At 41.8% G+C, this 24,683-nt stretch overlaps 1 protein-coding gene across 2 annotated transcripts in view; it reads right to left on the bottom strand.

Annotated features, from left to right (window-relative positions):
- Positions 1-773: 773 nt before the first annotated feature.
- The window catches only part of DNMT3A (DNA methyltransferase 3 alpha), a 166,715-nt gene continuing 142,805 nt past the window's right edge, over positions 774-24,683 (bottom strand). Inside the window, exons 7-23 of one of the 2 annotated variants that reach the window (XM_074209960.1) lie at positions 20,832-21,047; positions 20,105-20,263; positions 19,747-19,854; positions 18,675-18,831; positions 18,117-18,272; positions 17,943-17,987; positions 16,768-16,847; positions 15,727-15,839; positions 15,277-15,460; positions 14,907-14,991; positions 13,255-13,400; positions 11,837-11,927; positions 11,452-11,600; positions 9,131-9,216; positions 4,694-4,763; positions 3,816-3,934; positions 774-2,409 (exon numbers count right to left, since the gene is read on the bottom strand). In XM_074209960.1, the coding sequence (XP_074066061.1) occupies positions 2,268-2,409; positions 3,816-3,934; positions 4,694-4,763; positions 9,131-9,216; positions 11,452-11,600; positions 11,837-11,927; positions 13,255-13,400; positions 14,907-14,991; positions 15,277-15,460; positions 15,727-15,839; positions 16,768-16,847; positions 17,943-17,987; positions 18,117-18,272; positions 18,675-18,831; positions 19,747-19,854; positions 20,105-20,263; positions 20,832-21,047 (2,106 nt within the window). In that variant the 3' untranslated portion in view covers positions 774-2,267. Of the gene's footprint in view, positions 2,410-3,815; positions 3,935-4,693; positions 4,764-9,115; positions 9,217-11,451; positions 11,601-11,836; positions 11,928-13,254; positions 13,401-14,906; positions 14,992-15,276; positions 15,461-15,726; positions 15,840-16,767; positions 16,848-17,942; positions 17,988-18,116; positions 18,273-18,674; positions 18,832-19,746; positions 19,855-20,104; positions 20,264-20,831; positions 21,048-24,683 lie in introns of both variants that reach the window. The other variant, XM_074209959.1, reaches the window with a different exon arrangement.

Below are 24,683 nucleotides of genomic sequence, written 5' to 3'. Positions count from 1 at the left end.
AAGTGGGTCAAGTCTCTGGAACCAGGACTTGAAGTGTGGCTGACTCGAGGTAAAAAAAAAAAAAAAAAAAAGAAAGAAAGAAAGAAAAAAAAAAACCCAAACCAAACAAAACCCCAAAAAAGATGATGAAAAGAGTGCAGCCATCATCAGACCAAGTATTAGGAGGGAATAGAGGAGGAACCACACATACAATTCACATCACATTTAAAGGAAAGAGACTGCCCATCCTTCCTCCCTCCAACTCTTGATAATCTTGATTTAAGAACAAAGGGAAAGCTGAAGGAGAGGAGTGACAGAACTCCAGAAGGCAGACTTTTCAGATACTGGTGAGCTGCCAAATTAGCACTGTACAAAGGGGAGTATGGGCCTGGCCTGAGAAGGGAGGGCAGGGGGAAGCCAGGATTCCAAGGAACCAGGGCACTGAAGCCACTGGAAAAAAATAAAAAAGCACCCTATTTTCCCCACCCTTCTCCCTGCACCTTGATATTAAACCTAAAGGGAGGAGGGAGGGTAGTTAATTGGGCTTATTTTTTTCCCCAAAGGGGAAAAAAATTAAACAAACAGAATCAGAACCATAACAATTATAATAAACCATGTTATCAGCTTCCCAATATAAAACTGCAGCCTATGTATGGAGATGATCAAAAACATCACTCCCCCTGGGGTTGGGGGGCTGCCTTGTGCAGGGAAGGGGCAGATGGTAGCAGGGCAGGGGGGGAGGTGGTTTCTCATAAAAGAACACACAAAATTCGACTTAGACAGAAAAGCACCAGTACTTTTTGTATGTTTTTTTATTTCCTCCAGGTTGGGGTTTTAGCTGTACATATCCCCAAACTCTGGAAGATTTCTGTGCCCCTCCATCCAGAGTCAGTGGAATGACTTGAGTGGGGGGGACGGACTGGGAATCTAGTCCTCCTTTGCCCCTGCCATCTAGCCCAGGGAGTTTTCCTTTTGGGATATTAAAAAAAAAAATTATTGCATGACTCAGGAAAGGTTGTCTCCTGTTAGGGCATCTCACTGTTCTTAACACCCTCAATCTTAACCTCCCTCCCTACCCTTTTTGGCAGGGAGAAATAGGACACGGGGGTTTATTTCCTGACCCCCTTTCTTCACCATTTAAAAAATTAAAATAACATAAAATAACAATTAAAAAAAAACATCTCTCCCTTTTTTTTTCCAATCCTTGGTTAAAACCCTTTGCACATAAGGCAACATGGAAGGTGATGTTTTTACTCATCTCGCTGTTGAAAAGCACCATTATGAAGTCGGGTTGTACAGTAGTAACAGTACCTTTTTATATATAGATATATCTTGTATCTATCATATATATATATAAACTGTAAACAAGAGGTAACAGCGGCTTCTACTAACTGATTTTCTTCAAGGTTTCCTGTGTATTAGGCACCTGAAATACTGTATAAAAGTGTATTGTGTGGGTGTTTTCATCTTCCCTGTTGCTAGTTGGGTTTCACTTTGCATCACTAGGAATGGTGTTGTTAAAATCCCATTCAGTGACTGGAGGTGACCTTGGCTGCCACCACGTGCCCAAGTGTTTCCCTAGTTTTCTGTTCTTGCTTGTGCTGCTCCTAATCTGATCAGACCCAAGCCAAAAAAAAAAAAAAAAAAAAAAACCAACAAACCCCCTCCAAAATGAAATCCAAAAAACAAAACAAAAACCCCCAAAATATATATATACACACATTATATATATATATATATATATATATATGATAGATTTCTATAGCATATTTCTTTCCCCCCCTCCCCTCTTCTCATCTCTCCTCTGCATGGTACAGTTGCTGTTTTTATTTTGTGGAGTTATTTTTTTTTTTGCTGTAGTTCCCTGTTCTACTTTTCTTACAGCATTAAAAAAAAAAATTATAAACCCTCATATCAGTCACAGCGAGAAGCCAAAACTGAGACAAACAGAAAACCCCTCTGGAAAGAGTGGAAAATTAAAAAGGTTTGACCCAAATAATAATAATAATATTAATAATAATAATAATAAAGAGGGGAGGGGAAGCTTGGTTTTGTTTTTTAAATAGGATCAAAGTTTTAACATTGAAAAATCAGGAGATGATGTCCAACCCTTTTGCTTGGCGATCCTTGCGGATGTTTTCGCATCTGTGGTGGTTTTTTGTGTTTTGTTTTGTTTGTTTTTTATTCCTTTTTTTTCTCTTCCGGGTGCTGATATTTCTCTCCATCCTCTCATTCTTGGTGGTTTTGCTTTGATTAGATGTCACTATCTCAGTTCACTTCCATGTCCCTTACACACAGGCAAAATATTCCTTCAAGGGGGCGAAGAGGTGGCGGATCACAGGCACGCTCCATGACCGGCCAAGCAGTCTTTGCCTTGCCAAACGGCTCATGTTGGAGACATCCGTGTAATGGACTGGAAAACCAAAGACCCTAAAAGAAAAAAAATTGGCAAAAAAGGATAGGAAGTGGTGAGTTTGAAGGTCCCTTCTTTCAATCCTACACAATCAATCTGTCCTTTGAATAGATATCACAGTTTTTGAGAATTGTGTGAACAGAAGGTATATGAAAATATTGTGGAAAATACTATGAGGGTGGGCAGCTAGGTGGTGTAGTGGATAAAGCACTGGCCCTGGGTTCAAATCTAGTCTCAGACACTTAATAATTACCTAGCTGTGTGGCCTTGGGCAAGCCACTTAACCCCATTTGCCTTGCAGAAACCTAAAAAAAAAAAAAAACAAAAAACCAGTGCCAGAATATACTATGAGGGGGGTGGCTAGGTGGCGCAGTGAGCACTGGCCCTGGAGTCAGGAGGACCTGAGTTCAAATCCGAACTCAGACACTTAATAATTACCCAGCTGTGCAGCCTTGGGCAAGCTACTTAACCCCATTTGCCTTGCAAAAAATTAAAAAAAAAAATACTATGAGGAAACACACATCTCTGCTAAGCATGAGCGTGAGTACAGTTTTAACTCAATATTTGAGAGAACTTTGTTCTGTACTGATCAAAGCTATTATTTCTCAAGTCCTCAAAGTTAACTTTTAAAATTACCAATGATGAGTTTTTCTTTACCATCACCATCTGTAAAAATCATGAAAATCACCCCATTATTTGTGACAAATTCTGTGGATGTGGTCCATAAGGGAGGCAGTATGGTAGACGAGAAGGAGCTCTAGCTTGGGAGTCAGGGTACTTGGATTTGAAGCCAATCTCTGCCCCTTCCTATTTGCTCAACTGACCCTTAAACCCATAAGAGTTTACAAATGAGGGAGTTGAATAAGGTGATTTCTAGAGACCCTTTTAAATCTATCTTGCCCCAAATCATATAGATAGTAAGTAAAGGCAGCATTTGAACATAGATCCTCTTGGCTCCAAAGTCCTTTCTCCTATTATCATTGTCTCTCTTTGGTGATAGATTCATGGGATTTGGATTAATAACAATGATTATTTTCATAATAATGCATATTGGGATATGTTCCCCTGTACTTTTCCCCACTTAAAGAAACCGATAAGATTTTGAAATTTTGCCTTGTTCTAGGATTTCCCAACAAAGTTCATTTTTCCCCTGAGCACCCATATTTATATTCTGAAATCTAAGTCTCTACTTGGTAGATAGTGTGATAATATGAACCCTATTATCTCCCTATGTGTTTCTTGGAAATCTCACTTTTGCCAGTGCCTAAGACAGTTCTACTAACCAAGGATTAAAGAAGGAAACTCACAAAAGCCAGGTCATTTTCTGAAATTCTGAGACCCTCCACCCTCCTCCTTCATGCCTGAACCTCACAGTCCCTGCCCCCCCCAAGGAAGTGTGACGGGAGGGGAAGGGGGAGGGTACCTCTCCATTTCAGTGCACCATAAAATGTCCTCTTTCTCATTCATGAAGACAGGAAAATGCTGGTCTTTGCCCTGTTTGATGGAGTTTGACCTGGTTGTAATGGTCCTCACTTTGCTGAACTAGAAAAAAAAAAAAACAAGAGAAGAGGTGCGATTATCATGGAAAGACTACTATGCTCTAGAACCGCTGAAATCTGGTCCAATCTGCTCTGGGCAAAGGCTGTCAACTGTTTCGGATGCTGAAGCCCAAACTGCAGGACTGAGCAGTCTGATTCCTGTCAGCCCTCCCCCTGCCTTTTCAACCTGTGATGGCTTTGACCTTTGACTCTAGTTCATCTGGCTCCTAGTTGTAGCTTCTCTTCCAGGGGAAGTTCCCCTTCCAGACAAAGAGGTTCAATGTGTTAACTCAAAGGACCAAGAAGGGCAAAGCTTTCTGCCCAAAGATGCCCAAGGATGAAAAGTTCTTTAAATGCTCAGAAATGCTAACGCTCAAAGAAAATGCTTCATACGACTTCTGGTGACCTTGGAACCTGATGGTCACCTGGGAAGCAGGTTCTGCACAGAGCAGATGAAGCTCTGGCCAGGAAACGTGAACAAGAACTCAATGTTCACTCTGGAGGTAGAGGGAAAGGATGACAGTGAAACAGGTGATTCCTGGCCACCAATGTAAAGAAAGAAAGAGCAGAGCATATCACTAGGTATCTTGCTTCTGTTCCACCAATCACTGCATTTTCCAGGCTGGTTGAAACACTGAACAGACATATTGTAGCCCTACTTTCATCTTTTCTTCTTCCAAAGCTAGTGGTTTTCTAAACCACCATCTGACCTTCTGCCCAGTCCAGGCTTGCCAGGAGGGAAAACGGATACTTGGTCTCTTACCTTTGCTATCCTGCCATGCTCCAAACACTCCTGAAGCTCCAGCTTATCATTCACGGTAGATGCCAATGGTCTAGGAAACAGGAGAGGTGAATCAACAAGGAGGAAGGCCTGGACATAGCCACTTGATACAGCCAGACCCCACTGGTCACAAAACTGATAATACATATCAAATGGTCGCACAGTTGCTTAAATCTACTGGAGGCTTATGCAGAGAAACTTACATTGGCCCATCTGCAAGCTGGCATATGGGGTCATATGAAAGTCAAATACAGGGATTTTAAAATGTACTTTCCCAAATTAAAAAAAAAGGGGGGGGAGATGACTTTAGGATGCCTCAGTTGAAAATTAAAATAAAATTTTCATTTAGATCTTTACATATGCTTTCACAATTTTGTGAATCCATACAATAAATTTCTCATACACATCCTAAGTCTCACTCTTTCTTCTGTGTGTATTTGCTCAGTTTTTGTACTTAAGACAGTTTCAGTCCACCTGGTCCTCATTATTTCAGGCTGTCTACATAGTTTTTCTTCTAGTAAGTAATAGGTGCTTAATAAATCATACTAATTGATTCCAGGCCTTAGGTTAGGGTCCACAGGGAGTGGAATGCACATCCTAGGATGGCTTATTCCCTTGTGTGCTAAAAGATTTGGAGTAGGTTACACTCTCCTAAGATGTCTGAGTAAAGAAAATAGTCCTGAAAACTTGGGCTTAGATAATAAGATCCTAGACAGTATGGTGAAATGACTGTGACTCCAGGAAAACAAAGGGACTTTCTATATGTTCTAACTCTTGCTTTATCTTTGGTCTTAGGGCAAATCTCTTGACTTGCCTCTTTAAGTCTCAGTTTCCTTAACTGTAAAATATAGCAAATTAAAAGTTTTGCAAGTCCCTTCCAGCTCACATGGCCAAGATTCAACCATCTAGTCCAGACACTTAAAGATTCTATGACAAAATACCTTAAGACAAAGTAATGAAAAGACCACCATACATAGAAAATTCCTAGGGCAATATACTGACCAATCAATTTTTGTCCAGAGATAGCAGATGACTCCTGTTTGATAAGGGCAGAATCCTAGAATCACTGCTCAACTTGGGCTTTGGCTTTCTGGTCAAATATGGAAGGGTTTGATGGGGGGAGGGGAGGAAGAAGAGGGTTGGAAGATTGGTGGGTAGGGGCAGAAAGCTGCTGCCTTATACCTAGGCTTTCCATTTATTTTCTTTTAAAACTAGATGTGATTCCACATATTAAGTTCCGGGTGGGCCACTTCCTCTACCAATCCTGCTTAGCAAGAGAAACTGCCTGGAGCAATAAGAAATAAAGACTGGTCTGGTATCTATGAATCAACCTGCATTAACTAAGCTTTAATTGTAAACAGTTCTGTCTCTCAAGGATTTTACATATAGGTCCAGACTAGATACAAAATCATCCTACAAAGGTAGTAGCAACTGGGGGGGGGGGGGGGGGGGGAGGTTGTACTCTAGGACAAGAGTTTTAGACAAGCCTCAAGAAGAGATTGCAGCATGGGCAACAGCAGTCATCCTGCCTAAGGATCCCTCAGCCAATATGAATGTTAAAGGCAGACATGAATCATCATCTTCCCAGCTTCCCAGGCCACTTCTTTCTTTTTTTTTTTTTTTTTTTAGGTTTTTTGCAAGGCAAATGGAGTTAAGGCCACACAGCTAGGTAATTATTAAGTGTCTGAGACCGGATTTGAACCCAGGTACTCCTGACTCCAGGGCCAGTGCTTTATCCACTGCGCCACCTAGCCTCCCCAACACTTCTTTCTTAAATCACACTGCCCTTCAAATTTTATTTTTATGTGTACTTAGTATTCATTTATCTAGCATTGTCTACCTCCCCACCAACCAGTATGGGATTAGTTTGTTTCTTTGAAACCTACTCCCTAGCACACAGTGGGAGCTTGCTAAATGTTTATTGAATTAGTTTTGTTTTTTTAACAGGCTGGAGAATAAGTTTTTAAGTGTTCATTGATATGAAAATAGAATTTTCCTAGCCTAATTGTGAGAGCTGGCTTCCCAATATAGCTAAGGACATATCTGTAAGCAGGAGTCTGGGGAAAATTATAGTATCTGAAGGGCCAGGATCTCAAAGGAAATAAAAAAAAAATGGAGCCTCAGTGAAATTATTTACTGACTCCCAGGTAATTAAGGCATACCAGTGAAGTGATGGGAGCAGGAAAGGAACACATACAAAAGATGCATGCCATACACATAAGGTAGTCACATGTAAGTTTACCAAGATTTCATAAATGCACATGCAAACCACTGACACATGCATATACTCTGCACAAACAGGGCAGGAATAGGTATACATACAGCAACCCCATGTGCTCTCATATGGCTTCTGTCACCATCAGGACATTGGGGGGAGGGAAGAAGGGACTAAAAGGGCTCACAATAAGGTGTGATCTCCAGAGGACAAAAACCACAACACACTAGTTTGAGGGCTTCTCCCTCATTCCTAATCAAGGTCTAATGGGTATATTTGACAGCAGGCTTGATATTGACCCAATTTCTTTACAGTCTCCTTCTGATTGGGAGAAAACTCAGGGCAAGAGCAAATATTTCCCAGAAGGTGTGCTGAGAAATAGATAAGGAAAGTGAACAAGTTGGGGGGAAAAGATCCAGCTTTTTTTCCCTCTGAATTACAAATTCCAGCAGGTGTGTTTTCCTCCCCACCCCCACAAAAGAAAGAACAAGATCTGTTTGGCAATGAAACTCAAATTACTATTCCTCCTAGACCACAAATTATCTTCATCTGTGCAAACACAAACTTTAAAAACCCTTCAAAAAACTGGCCAAGGGCTGCCAAGTTGGCAAAACCTTAATGGATTAAATCTGAATTCTTTTGAGCACCAAGGTGCTAATTATTCACAGCAGATCCTGACCTCTGGCAGGAACAGTAGCAGTAGCTGTAGTATTAATGGTGATAGTAGTGACAATGGTGCTAGTAGTAGTAGTAGCAATAGCAGTAGTAGTAGTAGCAGTAGCAGTAGCAGTAGTATTGGTGGTAGTGGTAGCAGTAATAACAAGCACACAGTAATAGAAGAAGAAATAAAAATGACAAATACCAATGTGGCCTGGGTCAAGACATCTGTATTCCTTAGGCCTTGATTTCTTTATCTATAAAGAACTTAGATGAGATGGCTTCTGAGATGTCAGCCCTAGGTCTGTGATTCTGTGAACTGAGGAAAGGCAGTACCACCTAGTCATTAGAGGGCCAGCTTTGTAGTCAGGACAGCCATGGTCAAGGCTAAGTAGTTAACCTCTTGGTGTTCTGGAATGTATTTTATTTGGAATGCCAAGAACTGGGGTTCTGCTCTTTACTACCTATGCAAACTTTAACAAATCATTGAATCTTTCTAGGTCTCAGTTTCCTCATCTGTAAGACAAAGCAGCTGGCAAGACTAGGTGCCCTCAATGGTTCCTTATCACTAAAAATCCATGAACTTGTCTGAGATCATAGTACTATGGACATATATATTAGGGATCATACAATGACTTCTCTGTAGGCAGAGGGCCTAGATTCAAATTTTGACTCTGCTGCTTACTACCCGTGTGAGGATGATCTTTTGGGCCTTATTTTCTCACCAGTAAAATGGGGAGAGAATAACATCTACCTCACAGAGTTGTTGTGAGGATTAAATGAAAGTGTATTAAAACATATGATAAAACTTTAACTAGTTATATAAATATGACCATCTTTACAAAGTTAAAGACAAATCACATTTCTGTGGAGAACTGCCACATCAGGTCTTCCCTAGACTGATAAAACCATGAGTTTAGACTCTTTCCCTGCTATTGCTGAACACACCCCTCCACACACACAAAAAAACCACTTTATATTTTTATAGTATTTTAAGGTTCTCAGAGAATGCCCCATGTAGTGGATGAAAACTTGGGTTCAAGTCCCACATTTAACACATGCTGACTGACCTTGGACAAGTTGCTTAAGAGGGTACCAATTTGCATTAGCATTGGTAGAGAATTTCCTTACTGGAGTCCCTCATCCCAATGAAATCACAGATCCAATCCCTTTAAAGTTTGCAAAGCACCTTACCTACCAGATCTTATTTAACTAGATTTTACATAGGTTTCAATCAGTGTAAAATCAGCTTCACTTGGGGGAGGGGGGGGAAGAGAGGCTTCTGGAAGGAGAGGACAATCATTCATACCAAGTAATCAAATAATATGCTGAGAATATGACTTAACTGATGTAAATTTATGGATCTTGTTTTTTTCCCTTGTCCTTTGCAGATAAAAAAAAGAAGACACGAGAATGCTAGCTGATTGAGAAAGGGGTGGGGTGGGGGCAGAGAAAGGGAAGCAAAGTTCATTCCATGGGCCTTGAGACCATCCAAGCCATGCAAAGCACTCCAAATGTGCTGATGCTCTCACCCTGCTCTCACCAACCTGTTCATACCGGGAAGGTTACCCCAGAAGTAGCGGGCCCTGTGCGCTGCTGATACTTCTTTGGCATCAATCATCACAGGGTTGGACTACAAGACAGAAGCCAGGGAAAAGAATGAAAAGGATTGTGAGGACCACTAACAAAATCCCCCAAGTCATGAATCAAGGCAGCACAGCTTCCATTCCTGCTGGGTCTCCTTTACCAAGGCTGAACCTTCCACTAATGCTTACCCTCTGTCATCAAACAGCACCAGAATTGCACACTTCTGGGAAAATTCATGTGTCATATAAAGACCAAAATTCCTCCCAGAACTGGATTTAAAGCCAGTGGACTCTGGTTTGAATCTCAGCCCTACCTTGTGCTTTCTTGGATAGGTCACTTAACCTCTGACACCTCAGGTTAAGTCATTTAACTTCTCTCCTTAGTTCCCTCATCTGTGCAGTGAGTTTATTGAATTCAACATCCTCTAAGGACCTTTCTAGTTCTAAATCATCTGGTGACAAAGTCCAAGTCTAGTTGCTTCTGCCCACAAGTGCTTCTCCCCACACAAAAACTTTTGTTTAGTCAATGTATTTGTGTCACTGTCACTGTTATTCAATCACATCTGCCTCTTTGTTGATCCCATTTGAGGTTTTCTTGGTAAAGAAACTAGTGGTTTGCCATTTCCTTCTCCAAATCATTTTGTAGATGAGGAAACTGAGGAAAACAAGGTTGAATGACTTGCCCATTAACTAAATCTGAAATCACATTTGAACTCAGGTCTTCCTGAGCCAAGGCCCAGTGCTCTAACCACTGCACAACCTAGCCTTACATTGTGTATCTACATAGACATAAATATTATTTCTGAAAACAGAATGCAATCTCCCAAGGGTAGGGATTGTTTCATAGTTATCTGTTTATCACCAGAAGTCTGGCAGAGTTAATTAATACATGCCTGTTATCAAAATTTAGAACTATTGGGATCAAAAATCAGTTAGATGCTTACTTCAACTTAAAAATGAGGCTTTGCGGTTCCTTCTAACTCAAAAAAATTCCATAATCTCAGAATCATATTACTTTACTTTTCCTCAAGGCACCTTTGCAAGAAAACCAAGGCAAGTTAGATCTCCTGTGAGCACCATACCCTAATGCCTTCCCCAAAAAACTAGGTTTTGCATCAGACAACTTCTTTAGAAAGGTGGGATCACAGGCTCAAAGAGCATTGAAAAGAACCCCCAAAACTGCCTAGTCCAACTCCTCATTTTGACAAATGAGGAAACTGAGGTTGGGATAGTGAATTATTTCACCAAGGTCACACAGGTCAAAGTCAGGTTTTGAACCCTAATTCTCTTCCCACCAGGCCAAGGGTTTGAATCCTAACTCTTAATAGCTATGGGAACATGGGGTAAGTCATATAATCTCCCCTATTCAGAATCTCCTTCTCTATAAACTGAGAGGATTGGGCAAAACAAAACCTGATTCCCTTTCAATTATAACCATGTGATAAAGGGTATCATCCATGCTGCATACATATAGGATATGATGACAAGAATGACCAACAATGCAACATATGGCAATGATACCACAGTGGGGCAGTCACATCTACATGAGGAATTATGTTCTCAATACCCATGCTTCCCCTCCCCCCCCAAGTCTCCATTCTTCAAGGAAAGCACCTCAACTACTGCCTAGGGAATTCTAATTTATTTGTTCTGGTCCAATTAAAATCCCAAATTATGCAGCAGAAAAGCCCTAGCCTTAAGAACACGAATAAGGACAAGAAACCAATTTCTATGGGCCATCCTGACCATGGAAGTGTGCTTTGATCCTACCTTAATTTTTTGACAATAAGAATAGTTTTAGTTAGTCCTTCCTCAAATAGGTAACAGGGAAGTAATGGAGGAAAAAAATGAGTACAGGACTTGGGAGTTAGAAAGACCTTGCTTCAAATCTTGACTCAGGACTCAAGATACTTTATTATGTGACCCTGGGCAAGTCCTATCCTATCTAGGCCTCAGTTTCCTCATCTATAAAATAAGCAGTCTAATTTAAGACCTAGTTCTCAATCTGTGATCCTTCATACCCACAAAATTACCCTTTAGGGTCAAGCAACTCTAGAGATCAGTTTCCAAAGGCAAAGGCAAAAGTCAACACAAGAGAAAATTTAGTATGTTTTTCTGGATAGTTTTTATCAAGTCCTTAGCAATGAGGTTCACCTGTCATTGTAAAGGGGAAAGTTTTTGCTCCTTTCCTCAGCTTTTGTTCTGAGGAATGGGATGATATTAAGCCCAAGGCAGGGAAGGACCCCATCCAAGAGCTAGCCAATCAGTGTATTCAGCCTCACCTCTAGAAAACGTGAGATGTCCCGCTTGTCACTGACCCCCATGGCCACTACGTTTTCAAAGAGCCAGAAGAAGGGGCGGTCATCACCTTCCTTGGGCCGGGCCTCGTGCAGAAGGCGGTAGAACTCAAAGAAGAGCCGTCCAGTGCCCTCTGGAACAGCATAAAACCAGAATAAGAGCTGGGACCCAAGGGAGGGTCAAGCAGCAGAAAAGAGAAACTCTATTGCCTAATCAAAGGCTCTAATGGGACAGGGGGTAAAGGGCAAAAGTACACAAGGACACAGAGAAGGAGACAGAGATGAATCCCAGGTCAGAAAACGCAAGTATTTCAGGAGAAATTAACATAAAATCTCAATAAGGGAAAAGAGCAGAGTGAGAACCACCTACCATAGAGACCTTTGCGAGCAGGGTTGACAATAGAAAGGTCATTGCAGGGACTGCCTCCGATCACCAAATCAAAAGGGCCCCATTCCTGTATCTGTGAAGGAAAAAGATGCAACAATGAGCCCTTAGCTCCGCAGAGGAGAGGCAGCATTCTGAACCTCAGGGACTATTGAGAGATTAAGCTCATTCTTGCTGCAACAGCCAGGGAGCCAGGGAAATCTGGAATCAGAAAAGGTCAATCCTCCCTCTTTGAACTGGGCCTTTGAGGGACACGGAATTGAATCCATGACTATCTTATCCACACCTTAAGATCTGTGGATTCTAGAATGAGACAGCCTTGGGACCCAGGCAAACAATACAAATAAATTCATTCAGGCCAGGTGTCCCTAAATGGACAAGGGTACAGGAAACTAGGATCAAATCTTGCTCTATTTACAATGGGTACAATGTGATCTTAGGCAAGTACTTTCCATAAAATAAGGATTTGGCCCCCTTTAGGTTGTTTATAGTTCCATAAATCCAGGATTTATGATCAAGTGATCCCAGGATCTCCTCTCAATTTCAGGGGACTTCTAAGTCTAGGTTAGGATTATGAATCTGTATTACTAATCATCACAAGGGCAAAGAATGACACATTTAAATAATTTTCAAAGCCCCTAAAAGTTCACACACACTTCAGTGTGTATCAACTTTGTCCAGGTTCCTCTCTCTGGCTGTATCCAAGTCTACCGAGTGTGGTATAATGAAAATAGTAGATTTTAAGTTAAGAGGACCTCAGTTTGAATCCTAGCTCTGCCTGCTACTTGGGCAAGTTACTTTTCTAAACCTCAGGTTCCTTACTAGACTGAATGGCCTCTAAGTTTTCTCCCAGTTCTAAATCTAGAATTCTAGGATTCTATATCCACCAGGTCAATCCCTTTCCATCCTGCTCCAATAAGGGCACAGCAGGGTTCCCTTGGTCCAGACCTCTTGCAGTTGGTCAAACTCCTATCTGCCAAAAGCCCTGAGGAGGCAGACTGGGAGGCAAGGAAAAGGGGGAAAAAATTGGCAAAAAAAGGCAACATAGCAGGAAGAATAAGTAAGAAGCCCTAGGTTCCAGTTAGGTCTTATACATACTAGTTATGTGACTTTGCACAAGTCACTTAATCTCAATGGTCTAGGATATCCTTCTTTAAGGCAAAATTGGCATTGGCAGAAGGTGTCCTTCACACTGAGGAATCTCCTATATCACTTAAATCATAAGTCCAAATCCTTCCCTCACTCACCCCCCCCCCCAAAAAAAAAGAAGGAACAGAAAGAAAGGAGAGAGGAAGGACAAGAGTTTTGTTTTGTTTAAATAGGGAAGTGGGGGGAAATGGGAAAAATCAAACAGAAAGAAAGGATATAGAGAACAAATACGGTTCCTCTGCATGGTGACATACGTGCTTCTGTGTGACATTGCGGACGTCCCCCACGTACATGATCTTCCCTTGGTGTCGCACCATGCCCACAGTGATAGAGTCCTCACACACCTCTGAGGCAATGTAGCGGTCTACCTGGATTCCCAGGTCCTTCAGCACCAACAGTCCTACAGTCAGCAAGCAGAGAACACTATCATTCACCATCCATGACTATGCACTTAGAGATGGTCCAGAGACAGGCCTAAACACAGTCTTCCTAGCTTAGTGTCTTTTCCATTCACTCCACTATTATCACCAGGGGTTATTCCCAAAGCCCTGGATTGTAGGAAGCCCAATTCCAAATCACCAAGATTCAGCTCGGGGTAAGGATCAGGATTTCACCATGTAATCTGAGATTGAGTTAGTTTGGACTGAGTTGGTTAGTTGATAGAGTGAGTGGACCAGTTGACTAGTATACTAGGTGAAGCTTCAGAGGGATGTGCTGATAGAAGATTTGTCCAACCTGGGGCAAAAGACTCCAGTTGACTTAAATAGAAACTGGAATTACTCCCAATTGTGTAGTTTCATCCTCAAGAAGCTGAACTCTAGAGTTTTTTTTTTAGGTTTTGGCAGGGCAATGGGGCTAAGTGGCTTGCCCAAGGCCACACAGCTAGGTAATTATTAAGTGTCTGAGACCAGATTTGAACCCAGGTACTCCTGACTCCAAGGCCGGTGCTTTATCCACTATGCCACCTAGCCACCCCCTCTAGAGAGTCTTAATGCCAACCTGAGTAACAATCTGCTCCTAAAGCCTAAAAGTAGTCTAAAAACAGTATGGTATATGTACAATGGATAGAGGAAAGAATGATGGACTTTTGAGTCAGGAAGACATGAGTTCAAATCCAGCTTCTGATACTACCCATGTGGGCCACGAGCAATCCTCATAATTTCTTGGAGTCTCTGTTTCCTAAGCTATAAGATGCGCATAAATATTACCTCAAAAGACTGTTGTAATATATGTAAATAAGTGCGCAAAATTTAAAGTGCTAGATTATTACCATTATTCAGATTTAAGAAGACTAGTCAGGAAACTCACACACCTCATAATACAGAAGATATAATAACTAATTCAGGGTCCTCATCTTTGGGTATTCGTAGCTTTCCCAGGGAATTGTAATTAATTGTAGGGTCATTATATCTCCCTAATCTCTATCCAACTCTAATGAAAATTCTGAAGAGATACTTTTTTTATCTTAAAGGTGATCACAAATACATTTTACATGATTGGACATAACAAATTGCTTGCTGTCTTGTGGAGAGGAAGGAAGAGATGGAGAAAAATTTTGAACTCTTCCAAAAAATGAATGTTGAAAATCATCTTTACGTGTAATTGAAAAAATAAAACACTATTTAAAGAAGAAGGGTGATCACAGTGTAATGAAAAGCAGCCCTGATTTGAAGTCAAAAGTCCTGGGTTTAAATCCCTGCCATCTCTGCCACTTACTAGTTTTATGACATTGGATAAGTCATGTAACTCCTTTGTGCCTCCATTTCCTCATGCACAAGCTGAGGCAGGGTGGATACTAGTTAACTTCTAGGATCTCTTTTAACTCTATATTTATAGTCCCTTCCCAGCAAAATGTGAATAAAGAAATTAGGAGTCCCAACATCTAAGACATTGGCACCTCACCCACCTGTGGCAATTCCATCGAAAAGAGATAGCACCCGGATTGGCTTCCGTTTCTCAGCTGGGACTGGGGGATAAACTTTAGGAGGGTCCTGAGTAAGAAGCACAAGAGCCTAAGTAAGTATTGGAGTATAAGATTTTAAAAAGATGTTTACCTTCAGACAACTTTCGCCTTATTTTACAGTCAGAATCATCCCATCTTAGCTTTAAAATCTTCAGATTTGTCAACCCAAATTAATTCCCAAGCTCAGCCTGGATCCTCTTGTTTATTCCATCTCAATTCCTGAGACAAGTATGAAAGAGTCCCAGAATGAAGGATAGGAGCTTTGATTGTTCATAGGAAGATGAGGGGAGAAGGGGCTCCCAAGGACACTCACAAACTCCTGATCATGGTTATTGGCGAAAAACATCTGGAGGCGCGATGGCCAGTCATCTCGTCGCCGAAGCAGTCCATAGGTGCCTTTGTGCCCACACATGTAGCAGTTCCAGGGGTCTTCCTTGATGGCTGCTTGGGCAGCACCTGGTCCCACCAAGAGGTCCACACATTCTACACAGAAGCACCTGGAATCCCAAGGAAGAATAAAGGTAAGTTTAGTTCAGCTGGTTTCTCTGAATCCTAGGGCAGAGCTTGCAATGAAACGGATGAGGCAAAAAGCACCTAATTTGGGACTGTGTCAACTGATCATATTTGGCAAGAGAGCTAGCCCAGGGCTGGAGGCAAGGTGTGCCTGGGGACAGGAGGCTAAGTGTTGGGGCCAGCTTGCCAAGGCAAGAAGGCCCAGGGATGAACATATGTTTGGTGCTGGGGATTCGGGGACTGCCCTCACCTGCAACAGTTGTTGTTCCCACACATGAGGACCTCTCGGCCCCCACAGCAGATAGTACAATATGACTGGTAGCCGTCATCGTCGTACTGATAGGCACACTCCAGGAAGCAGTTCTGTAAGCGTCAGAGGCAACACCCAAAAAGCACCAGCATCAGGGCAAGCTCCCCCAACCTCTTAAGAAATTAGGGCAAAAGACAGGCCCAGAACCCAAACCCCCAGCCCAGGGCTCTCTGTATTAGTCCTAGTTTCATATGCCAGCCTCCTTTGGGAGTGTACAACCAGCATTAAATTGAGACAGTATGGTGGAACAGAGGACCAGGTTCAAATTCTCTGGCTCTGCTATTTGCTCCCTTGGTCAATTTGGAAAGGTCTCTTAATTTTTTTGGACCTTGGTTTCCTCCACTCTAAAATGAGTTTAGGCTAGATAGTCTCTATGGTCCCTTTCAGAAATAAATCTATGGTTCTGTGATCTCTCCAAGCCCAATCCAGGCTGATAGGGCAAGGTGGGAAGTTGGTTATTCTTTTGATTCTGTCAAGATGACTTCGAAAGGATAGGTTTGGACAAGATGGCTTCTAATCTAGCCCTAACTGGGAGGAACTTAAGGATAACCTGGGGTGATAACTGGCCAGTCAGCCAATTATCTTTTACATCTTTTATATCTGTTATACAGCATTTTCCCTTAATCTCTTCTGTTCTAAGTCACCATGGCCCTGGGGTGGGGACAGCCCAAGAAACAGTGTTCCCAATAAAAAAAAGAACAGAGAACATTGAGAGAAGAAAAGAACTTTTTCAAAGGAGAAAAATATCAGGAAGCCCAAAGAGAAGTCTTGGATGGGACAGAATCTTTCTTTAACAATCTATGGAAGAAACTTCATGCTTCCACATCATCTTCCCATAATTAAAAATAGGCCCATAGCCCCTTATCCAACCCTGCCACAGGCCAGGAGGTGTTGAAAAGTAAGGAAGCCATGTTTCTGGGGTAGGAAAAGGGTCTCTTGAATTTTACAATATAGTAACTCCTCTGTTTCCTGCCCCCCTACCTTGCAGTTTTGGCACATTCCTCCAATGAAAAGGGGGTGTTCCAGGGTGACATTGAGGCTCCCACAGGAGATGCAGATGTCTGAGGACAGATAAGGCAGGTAGGCATCTCAGTAGGATCTGACCAATGCCTTGCCCAGTCTGGCTCAGCAGGTCAAGAGGAAAAGGGAGAAAGGTGTGATGCATGAAGTAGATGAGAGGTCATGAAAGAGATGGAAAAGTTCTCCAAGGCATGAGAGTGGAAAAAGCCTGGTCCCTAGATCCAGGATGCCAATTCTTATCTCCTGGAGCAGCAATGTCTACTAGAAATAAAAACAAAGCCATAAAGGAGTATTCACTAGAAGAAGTAGGGTCTCCAAACTCAGATTTATCAAAAGAATTCATTGATGGCCCATCTCCAGTCCTACTTGGCCTTCAAAGGACCCAATAGGACACAAAGAGGACAATAATGTTATTACCATGTTAAATTTAATACACACTTTTTAAAAATTAGTAAGTAAAAAAAGTTGTTTCATTCACAATACTCTTTTGTTCTTTGGATACTAAAATGTTCATGTTTGTTTACAATTAAGTTCATAATAAAAAAGGACATTTAAAAGGCAGGGCAGAGCCAAATAATAAAAACAAGCCTCTTTTCTTAAAGTTTCTCTAGGATGCACTGGCATGTCTAGAGGCAAAAAAAAAAAAAAATTATTCTCAAAACAACCTCATAGAAAGAAGGCAGCTTTGCAATTCCATTCCTGAACTTCTCTTTCAAACACCCTGAGGAGCTGGGAGAGGGGGGTTTTACCTACTTGAATGACAAATAATTAGAGTGGACAAAGGTTTGGCCTGGTTCAGATAGTCTGTTAGGATCACTAATAAGATTATGATTATGGAACTCTTGACTCTCTTCTCTTTCAGTGACTGCATTTCTGAAGCCTAATTCTTAGGGATTTGAAAGAAGATCCTTTGAATCTCTGAATTCTCCCTCATCCAACTTTTCAACTAATAAGGGAATTTATATAGAGGACATTTATGGTTGCTTTTCCCTAAATGAGTGGGGAAGTGCCGGTAGGATTGGTAAAACAATGTGCCTATAAATAGCAGCTGTAAACATTGAATTCCCAGTAAGTTGTTTCTCAAGATGCCCAGAAGATGGGGGAAGATACATCCAGCCACAATCTTACTCACTCACCTTCAATATTCCTGCACTTCTGCCTCACCTCATACACCAGTCGTTCTGCAGAAATAACAAAAAAAAACACAAAGGGTCAAAGCATAGAAAGATTTCTGGTGGTTGTCCATGCCTTCTGGCCCATCAGTCCCCTCCCAACAGTAAGATAGGCAGTGTATCCTGCGGCCCTGCTACCTCTTGTACGTTCATCAATGATCTCTTTGATCTTGGGCTTCTCTGCTGTGCTCTTTCGGGGTTTTTTGGCTGGTGGAGGTGGAGCATAGGCAGCAGCTTCAGGCTCTACTGGGGCCCACATGTCAGTGTAAACTTCCTTGTAGGGATTTCTCTCTTCTGCACAAAAAAGAGAGAAGAGTTGGTTAATGGCTTATAGGTAAGGAACAGTGAGACAGAGCCAAAGTTAGTCTCTAAACAATCCAGTCCTAGTTAGGGACAGGTTACAGTCTCAAGGCTATCTCTAAGTTTCAATGTCTAAACCCTTTGGAAGGGGGGGGTGGGGAGAGAAGCAGAGTAAACCCTCAGTCTCTCTTGTCCAACTCCCCCTACCTGACGTATTCTGACTGCAGAAAGAGGGGAGGGGCTATGGCATCTACCAATGGTTTCCAAGTTTGCACTCATTTGTGCGAGCTCACTTGCTCACACCCCACCCCATTTCCAGACCCCATTCTTCCCTATCCTCTTCCTAGTTCAAGCTATGACTGGCTGGAGTACATAGCTTGGCCTTTTTGCACTTACCTTCTGGTGGCTCCAGGCCCTTGGGGCCAGAGGGCTGGAAGCCACCCAGAGCCCACTCGATCATTTGTTTGTTCTGCACCTCCACGGCCTTGGCTGTGTCACTTTCATCGTTCTCAGGGCAGGCCGGAAACAGCTTACCGGCACGGCTGCTGGCCACCTGTAGGGCAGCACGTTAGGGGGGAAGCGTCATGGCCAGGTTGGAGTGAGGGAGAGAATCGCAGGTGCACAGCCAGACTAGAGGAGAGCAGTGGGAGTGGACATAGCCAGGATATGGGAGTAGAAGGGGGGCGGGCGGAGCACAGATCAGGTGGAGTGAAGGAGAATGTCTGAGGAAGAACAGAGCAGAAAGGGGGTGAGGTGAAGGGAACAGGAGGAACCTGCAGCCAGAGGGCCTCACAGACCATAGACTTAAGAGTTAGTTGGCAGGGCATGTCAGAGGTCAGCTAGTACTCCCTGGTCCAAATCATGAATCCCTTCTTTGACATCTTCTATAAATCGATGACTAGCTTCTCTTGGAAGACCTCTTGTGGCAGGGAGCTCACTACCTCTCAAAACAATCCATTCATTCTACTTTTGGATACCACTTGTCATTAGTAAGTTTTTGTTTACAATGAGCTACAATCTGCTAGCTACTTCCATCTTTGGGTTCTAACTTTGCCCTTCAAGGTCAAACAGAAAAAAGCCTAACCTAAGTCGTTTGATTAGGGAGTTACTTCACTTTGGGCTTTGTACCTATCCCCAGAGCCTCACACAGCGTCAGCACTTAATACTTGTTGACTGATTGATCACTCTCCACCATGACATACCCCCTGAAATACTTGAAAAAGATAGCTAGCAGATGTTGTTCTCTAACCCTCAACACCACCCTCCCTGTCTTTTCTTCTCCAAATGACCAATCAGTCCTAGTTTCTTCAAAGGATCCTCCTAGGAATGGACTTCAGCTTGTTGGCTACTAGGCCCTTTAAGATCTAAGGGATCTATTCTCTTTCTACTAGTCACCAACCTTCCTACCCTCCAACTTCAACATCCTAGTCTTTCCCTCCCTTCTCATCTTTCAGTCTCTGCCACTCACCTGAAGGACCTCATAGATAGCTTTCCGGTACATAGGCTGCTTGTTATATGTGGCCTGGTGGAAGGCACTGCAGAAGGAGCTCAGTGGCATCAATTTCTCAACACAAACCTGATAGAAAACCAAGTCAACAGAGTGAAGATTGGGCAAGAATTCTGGAGATTTTGGAAGACCACAAACCATCACCCTGATTAGCAAGGAGGCAGGAAATGGCAAGGATTGTAAAAAAAATAAAAATAAAAAAATAAAAAAAACACAAAACACTCCCAGACCATTCAAATTTTGGATATTCCCCACCTCCGTCTGCCCCCGGGTTGAGAGCAGCACCTTCCCCAACAGCCAGGAGCCTCCTAGAACTCACCACTGAGAACTTGCCATCTCCAAACCACATGACCCATCGGGTGCCTTCAGCTGCTCGGCTTCGGCCTGTCATCCACCAGGATACGATTCGACCAGGCCACCAGGAAAAGCCCCGCAGTTTTCCCCACACCAGTTCCCCAATGCCAAAGCCCCGGCCATCCTGTAGCCCAAAGAAGTAAAAATTATTATAATTATCACCAGGTTAACACTCCTATTCTTTCTCTGCAAAGTGTCTCTCATCTACTTTCTTAACTGCTCAAGATGGACCAAGAACAAAAGGGCAGCTGGAGAAATAAATATTAAGAGTTTATCTAGATGCGAAAGAAAATTTAGTATATTCAAATGTAGAAAGATAAAAGGTTGAAACTTGGGGGGAAGAAATCAGTGGTTGATAGAAGAATGAAGAAAATAGAAGAGAAACCAGGAGCCAGAGAGGGATTAAGTGTAGGAAAGAAGAACTACAGAAATTTTTATGAACAATCTTGGCTTGACGAGGAAATGCACTCCTTCCTTTCACTGGAAAGGAAGGGGAATCCTAGGTATGAAATATTGTATACAGTGTTAGTATTATTGGTCAGAATGGCCTTGCTTGGTGTTCTTTTTTTGTTTGTTTTAAAATTACCAAGCACAAGGGAGAGAGAGGACTAACTGGAAATGACTATGGTATGAAAACAAAAGATATCAATAAAACTTATTTTTTCCTAAAAAGATGTACCACAAACACCCACCTCATATTCAGGCTCATCATCAGCGGCCTTAGCATTATTCTTGTCCCCAGCATCAGCCCCCACTGGCTCAGGTGTGGTGGCCACAGTGGGGGAAGCAGGATCAGTAGGTTGCTGTACAGCAGGAGGGCTGGCCTCCTCCACCTTCTGTGACTCTCCAGTGCTCTGGTTTTCTTCTACCACGTTCATCACTGCAATGACCTTGGCTTTCTTCTCAGCCTGAGGAGGAAAGAGAGAGTATTCAATGTAACTGTTGTTGCAGTAACACTGAAGTTCCCAAGAAAAACTTATTCAGGGCTTTTGCCTTCAGAGAAAAAGATTCCTTGAAACTGCAAGAGGATGGCTATCTCTCCTAGATGTTACAATTTTATAAACCAATTCACTTATTAAAAAATAAAATAATGCTCCCAATTATAAACCATCCTTCCCAAATTGAATGCTGCCCCCCCTTCAATTCCTTTCTAGGGCTTTTTTTTTTCCAGATAAGAAATCTTACTGCCCAGGTTTATCTTTAATTAATCTGCATTTAACCTCTTGAAGATGCCAAGGTTTTGAGCTGCTTATGCTGGTAGGAATATGAAGTGGTGAGAAACAAGGATGCACTGGAAAAAGAGAGAAGGGACATGTAGAATGGGGAAATTTTTCTCTATATGATAAAAATTTATATAAAGAAGGAAACAAGGACAAGTTTTTACCAAGCAGGGATGGGGGGAAAGGGGGAATGAGAGGATGGGAGGCAATGCTTAAATCACATTGGAACTGGACCAAAGAAGGGAGACTATACATAAACTCTGTTGTGTATGGACATGTAAACATACTAAATAGATAAATAGGAAAGGAAGAAGATAGGAGAAGGGGGAAGGGGAGCTGCTGAGGACAGATTAAGGCAGCCCAATAAATTTTGAGAGGGACAGGATAAAAAGAGATTAAAAAAACAGAAGACAATGGGATGAAAGGAAATAATTATCACAACTGTGAATGTGAATGGATGAGCTCACCCATAAAACAGAAATAGATAGCAGAATGGATTAGAAACCAGAATCCAACAATATGTTGTTTGCAAGAGACATACTTGAAACAGGATAACACAGAGTTAAAAATAAAGAGCTGGAGCAGAATCTAATACGTTTCAGCTGAACTTAAAAAAAAAAAGCAGGAGTAGTAGCAATCTTGATCTCAGTCAAAGTAAAAGCAAAAATAGACCTAATTAAAGGGGATAACTAGGGAAAATACCTTGTGTTAAAAAAAATTATCATAAGTAATAAAGTCATATTTTAAAAAAATGTACAGGGGCGGCTAGGTGGTATATTGGATAGAGCACCAACCCTGGAGTCAGGAGTTCAATTTTGACCTCACACACTTAATAATTACCTAAGCCGTGTGATCTTGGGCAAATCACTTAACCCCATTGCCTTGCAAAAACTAAAAGTACAGAAAATTTCTTTGATAAAGTCCTCAATCCTTAAATATATATACCAAGTCCAGAACTGAGTTAAATTTATAAAAATAAGAGCCATTCCCCAGTTGATAAATGGTCAAAGGATATTAAACAGGCAGTTTTCAGAAGATGAAGTCAAACCTATTATCTATATGAAAAAATGCTCTAATTCACTATTTGTTAGAGAAAGGTAAATTAAAACAATTTGGAGCAACACTTCACACGTATCAGAAATGACAAATGTAGGGAAACAGGGGAAAATGGTAATACTAATGAACTGCTGATAGTGTGTTCAAGCAGTTCAATCATTCCAGAGAACAATTAGAAACTAGGCTCTGTGGTCCTGCAATATCTTTACTAAGTCTGTACCCCTAGCAATCAAAGGAAAATGATCTATATGTGGCAGCAGAGCTGGAAATTGAGGGGATGCTCCTAAACTGAAGAACAGCTCAGCAAGTTGTGGCACATGATTGTGGAGTACTATTGTGCTGTAGAAATAAAAAGGGATGGGGGAAGCTAGGCGGCGCAGTGGATAAAGCACCTGCCCTGGAGTCAGGAGTACCTGGGCTCAAATACGGTCTCAGAAACTTATTACCCAGCTGTGTGGCCTTGGGCAAGCCACTTAACCCCATTTGCCTTGCAAAAAAACTAAAATAATAATAATAATAATAATAATAATAATAATAATAATAATAATAATAATGATGGATGGTTTCAGAAAAACATGGCAAGACCTAAATGAATGTATGCAAAGTTAAGTGAGAAGAAATCAGGAGATCATTGTGCACAATAACAATGGTATAATAAAGATCAACTGTGAAAGACATTACTAATTAATACAATGATCTAAGACAATTCCAAAGGACTCATAATGAAAAAAATTCTATCCACCTTCAGAGAGGAGTGATGAACTCAAACAAGTATCATTTTCTCAATTTATTTTTCTCGCTTTTTGGAGAAATTTGGTTAATATGGAAATACATTCTGCATTTCATATTATAGTTGGTATATTACTTGTCTTTGCAGTGGGTGGGGAAGGGATAAAAATCAGGGAAAAAAACTTAAAAAGAATCTTAATAAATTGTAAAATTTTTTTGGGGAAAAATTACATCACCAATATTCCTGGTCCTGTCCCAACAGGGTTTATTGAGGGGATTAACCATTGTGGAGGATGGGCTCACCACCCTTTGTAACCACCAATACCAACTACACTAACCACCTGATACCAATGGTAAGATAAACTGAAGGGTCTTGAAATTACAGTCCCCCAAACCCCCATACCCATACCACTATCGCCACCACTACGACTGGGCATCCAACTCTAACTTGAAGATGAAGAAACCTCCTGTGGGTTGTCTCCTATTAGAATGTGAGTTTCGAGTGCAGGAACCAGCTTGGTTTTCAGATTTTTATTCCTTTGCATAATCTGAGCGCTTTGTAAATTTTTTTTTCATTCACTCATTCCTGGCTAGATTTTTCTCCAGATTTCTTCTCAGATCAGGTCCACTAATATAAGCCAATCCCAATTCCTCAGGCAATAAATTTTCTTTGGAATCAACTCCAATGGCAATTTCAAATTTTGCTTTTTCCTATGAATAATCAGGCAATTGCATCTAGATTTTTTAATATCTAAGCCAAGCTGCCCCAAGTTCAGGTAGAAGGCTGTTCTGACAGTCTCTGTGTGGCCCAATCACTCTAAGACACTTCCACTCCACCTATAACCCCCTGTGTCTATCTTCCTGCTACTCATTCTGGAATCCTAGACTCTTGAATTTAGAGCTAGAAGGGACCTCGGGTCATCTGGTCCAACCTCATCATTTTATAAAAGAGGAAACAATCTGAGAGAAGTTAAAGAGACTTGCCCATATCACCCAACCAGATAAATGTCTTAAAAGAACTTGGATCCAGGTCTTCCTAATCCCAAATCCAAGTCTCCAACAGAGATACACAGAGAGGTCTTTCTGCTTTTAAATCTATCATTCAACCCACAAGTAATTGATATTAAGCATTTTCCATATGCCAGGTGGCACAGTGGATAGAGCACTGATCTTGGGAGTCAGGAGGACCAGAGTTCAAATCTGACCTCAGACACTTGACTCTTACAAGCTGTGTGACCATGGGCATGTCACTTCACCCTGATTGCCCTGGCATCCAGTGGTCCTGATCTTTATCTAGCCACTGGATCCAGATGGCTCTGTAGGAGAAAGAGAGACTGGGTGACTAAGCACAGCACCCCTTCACTCAAATCCAGTTCAAGTGCTTTGTCCATCCAGGTCTTCAAAAATAAAGAACAATCAAAAAAACCAAGTCATTATCATTGTGCTAGATGCACAATGTCTCCATAAGGAGACAAAGGTTAAATAGTTCCTGCCCACAAGAAGCTTCTGTTCTAACTGGAGGAGACAACATATGGAGGG

This window comes from Macrotis lagotis, chromosome 1 (assembly GCF_037893015.1).
Source record: "Macrotis lagotis isolate mMagLag1 chromosome 1, bilby.v1.9.chrom.fasta, whole genome shotgun sequence".
NCBI lineage: Eukaryota > Metazoa > Chordata > Mammalia > Peramelemorphia > Peramelidae > Macrotis > Macrotis lagotis.
This window is presented reverse-complemented; position numbering and strand designations above follow the sequence as displayed.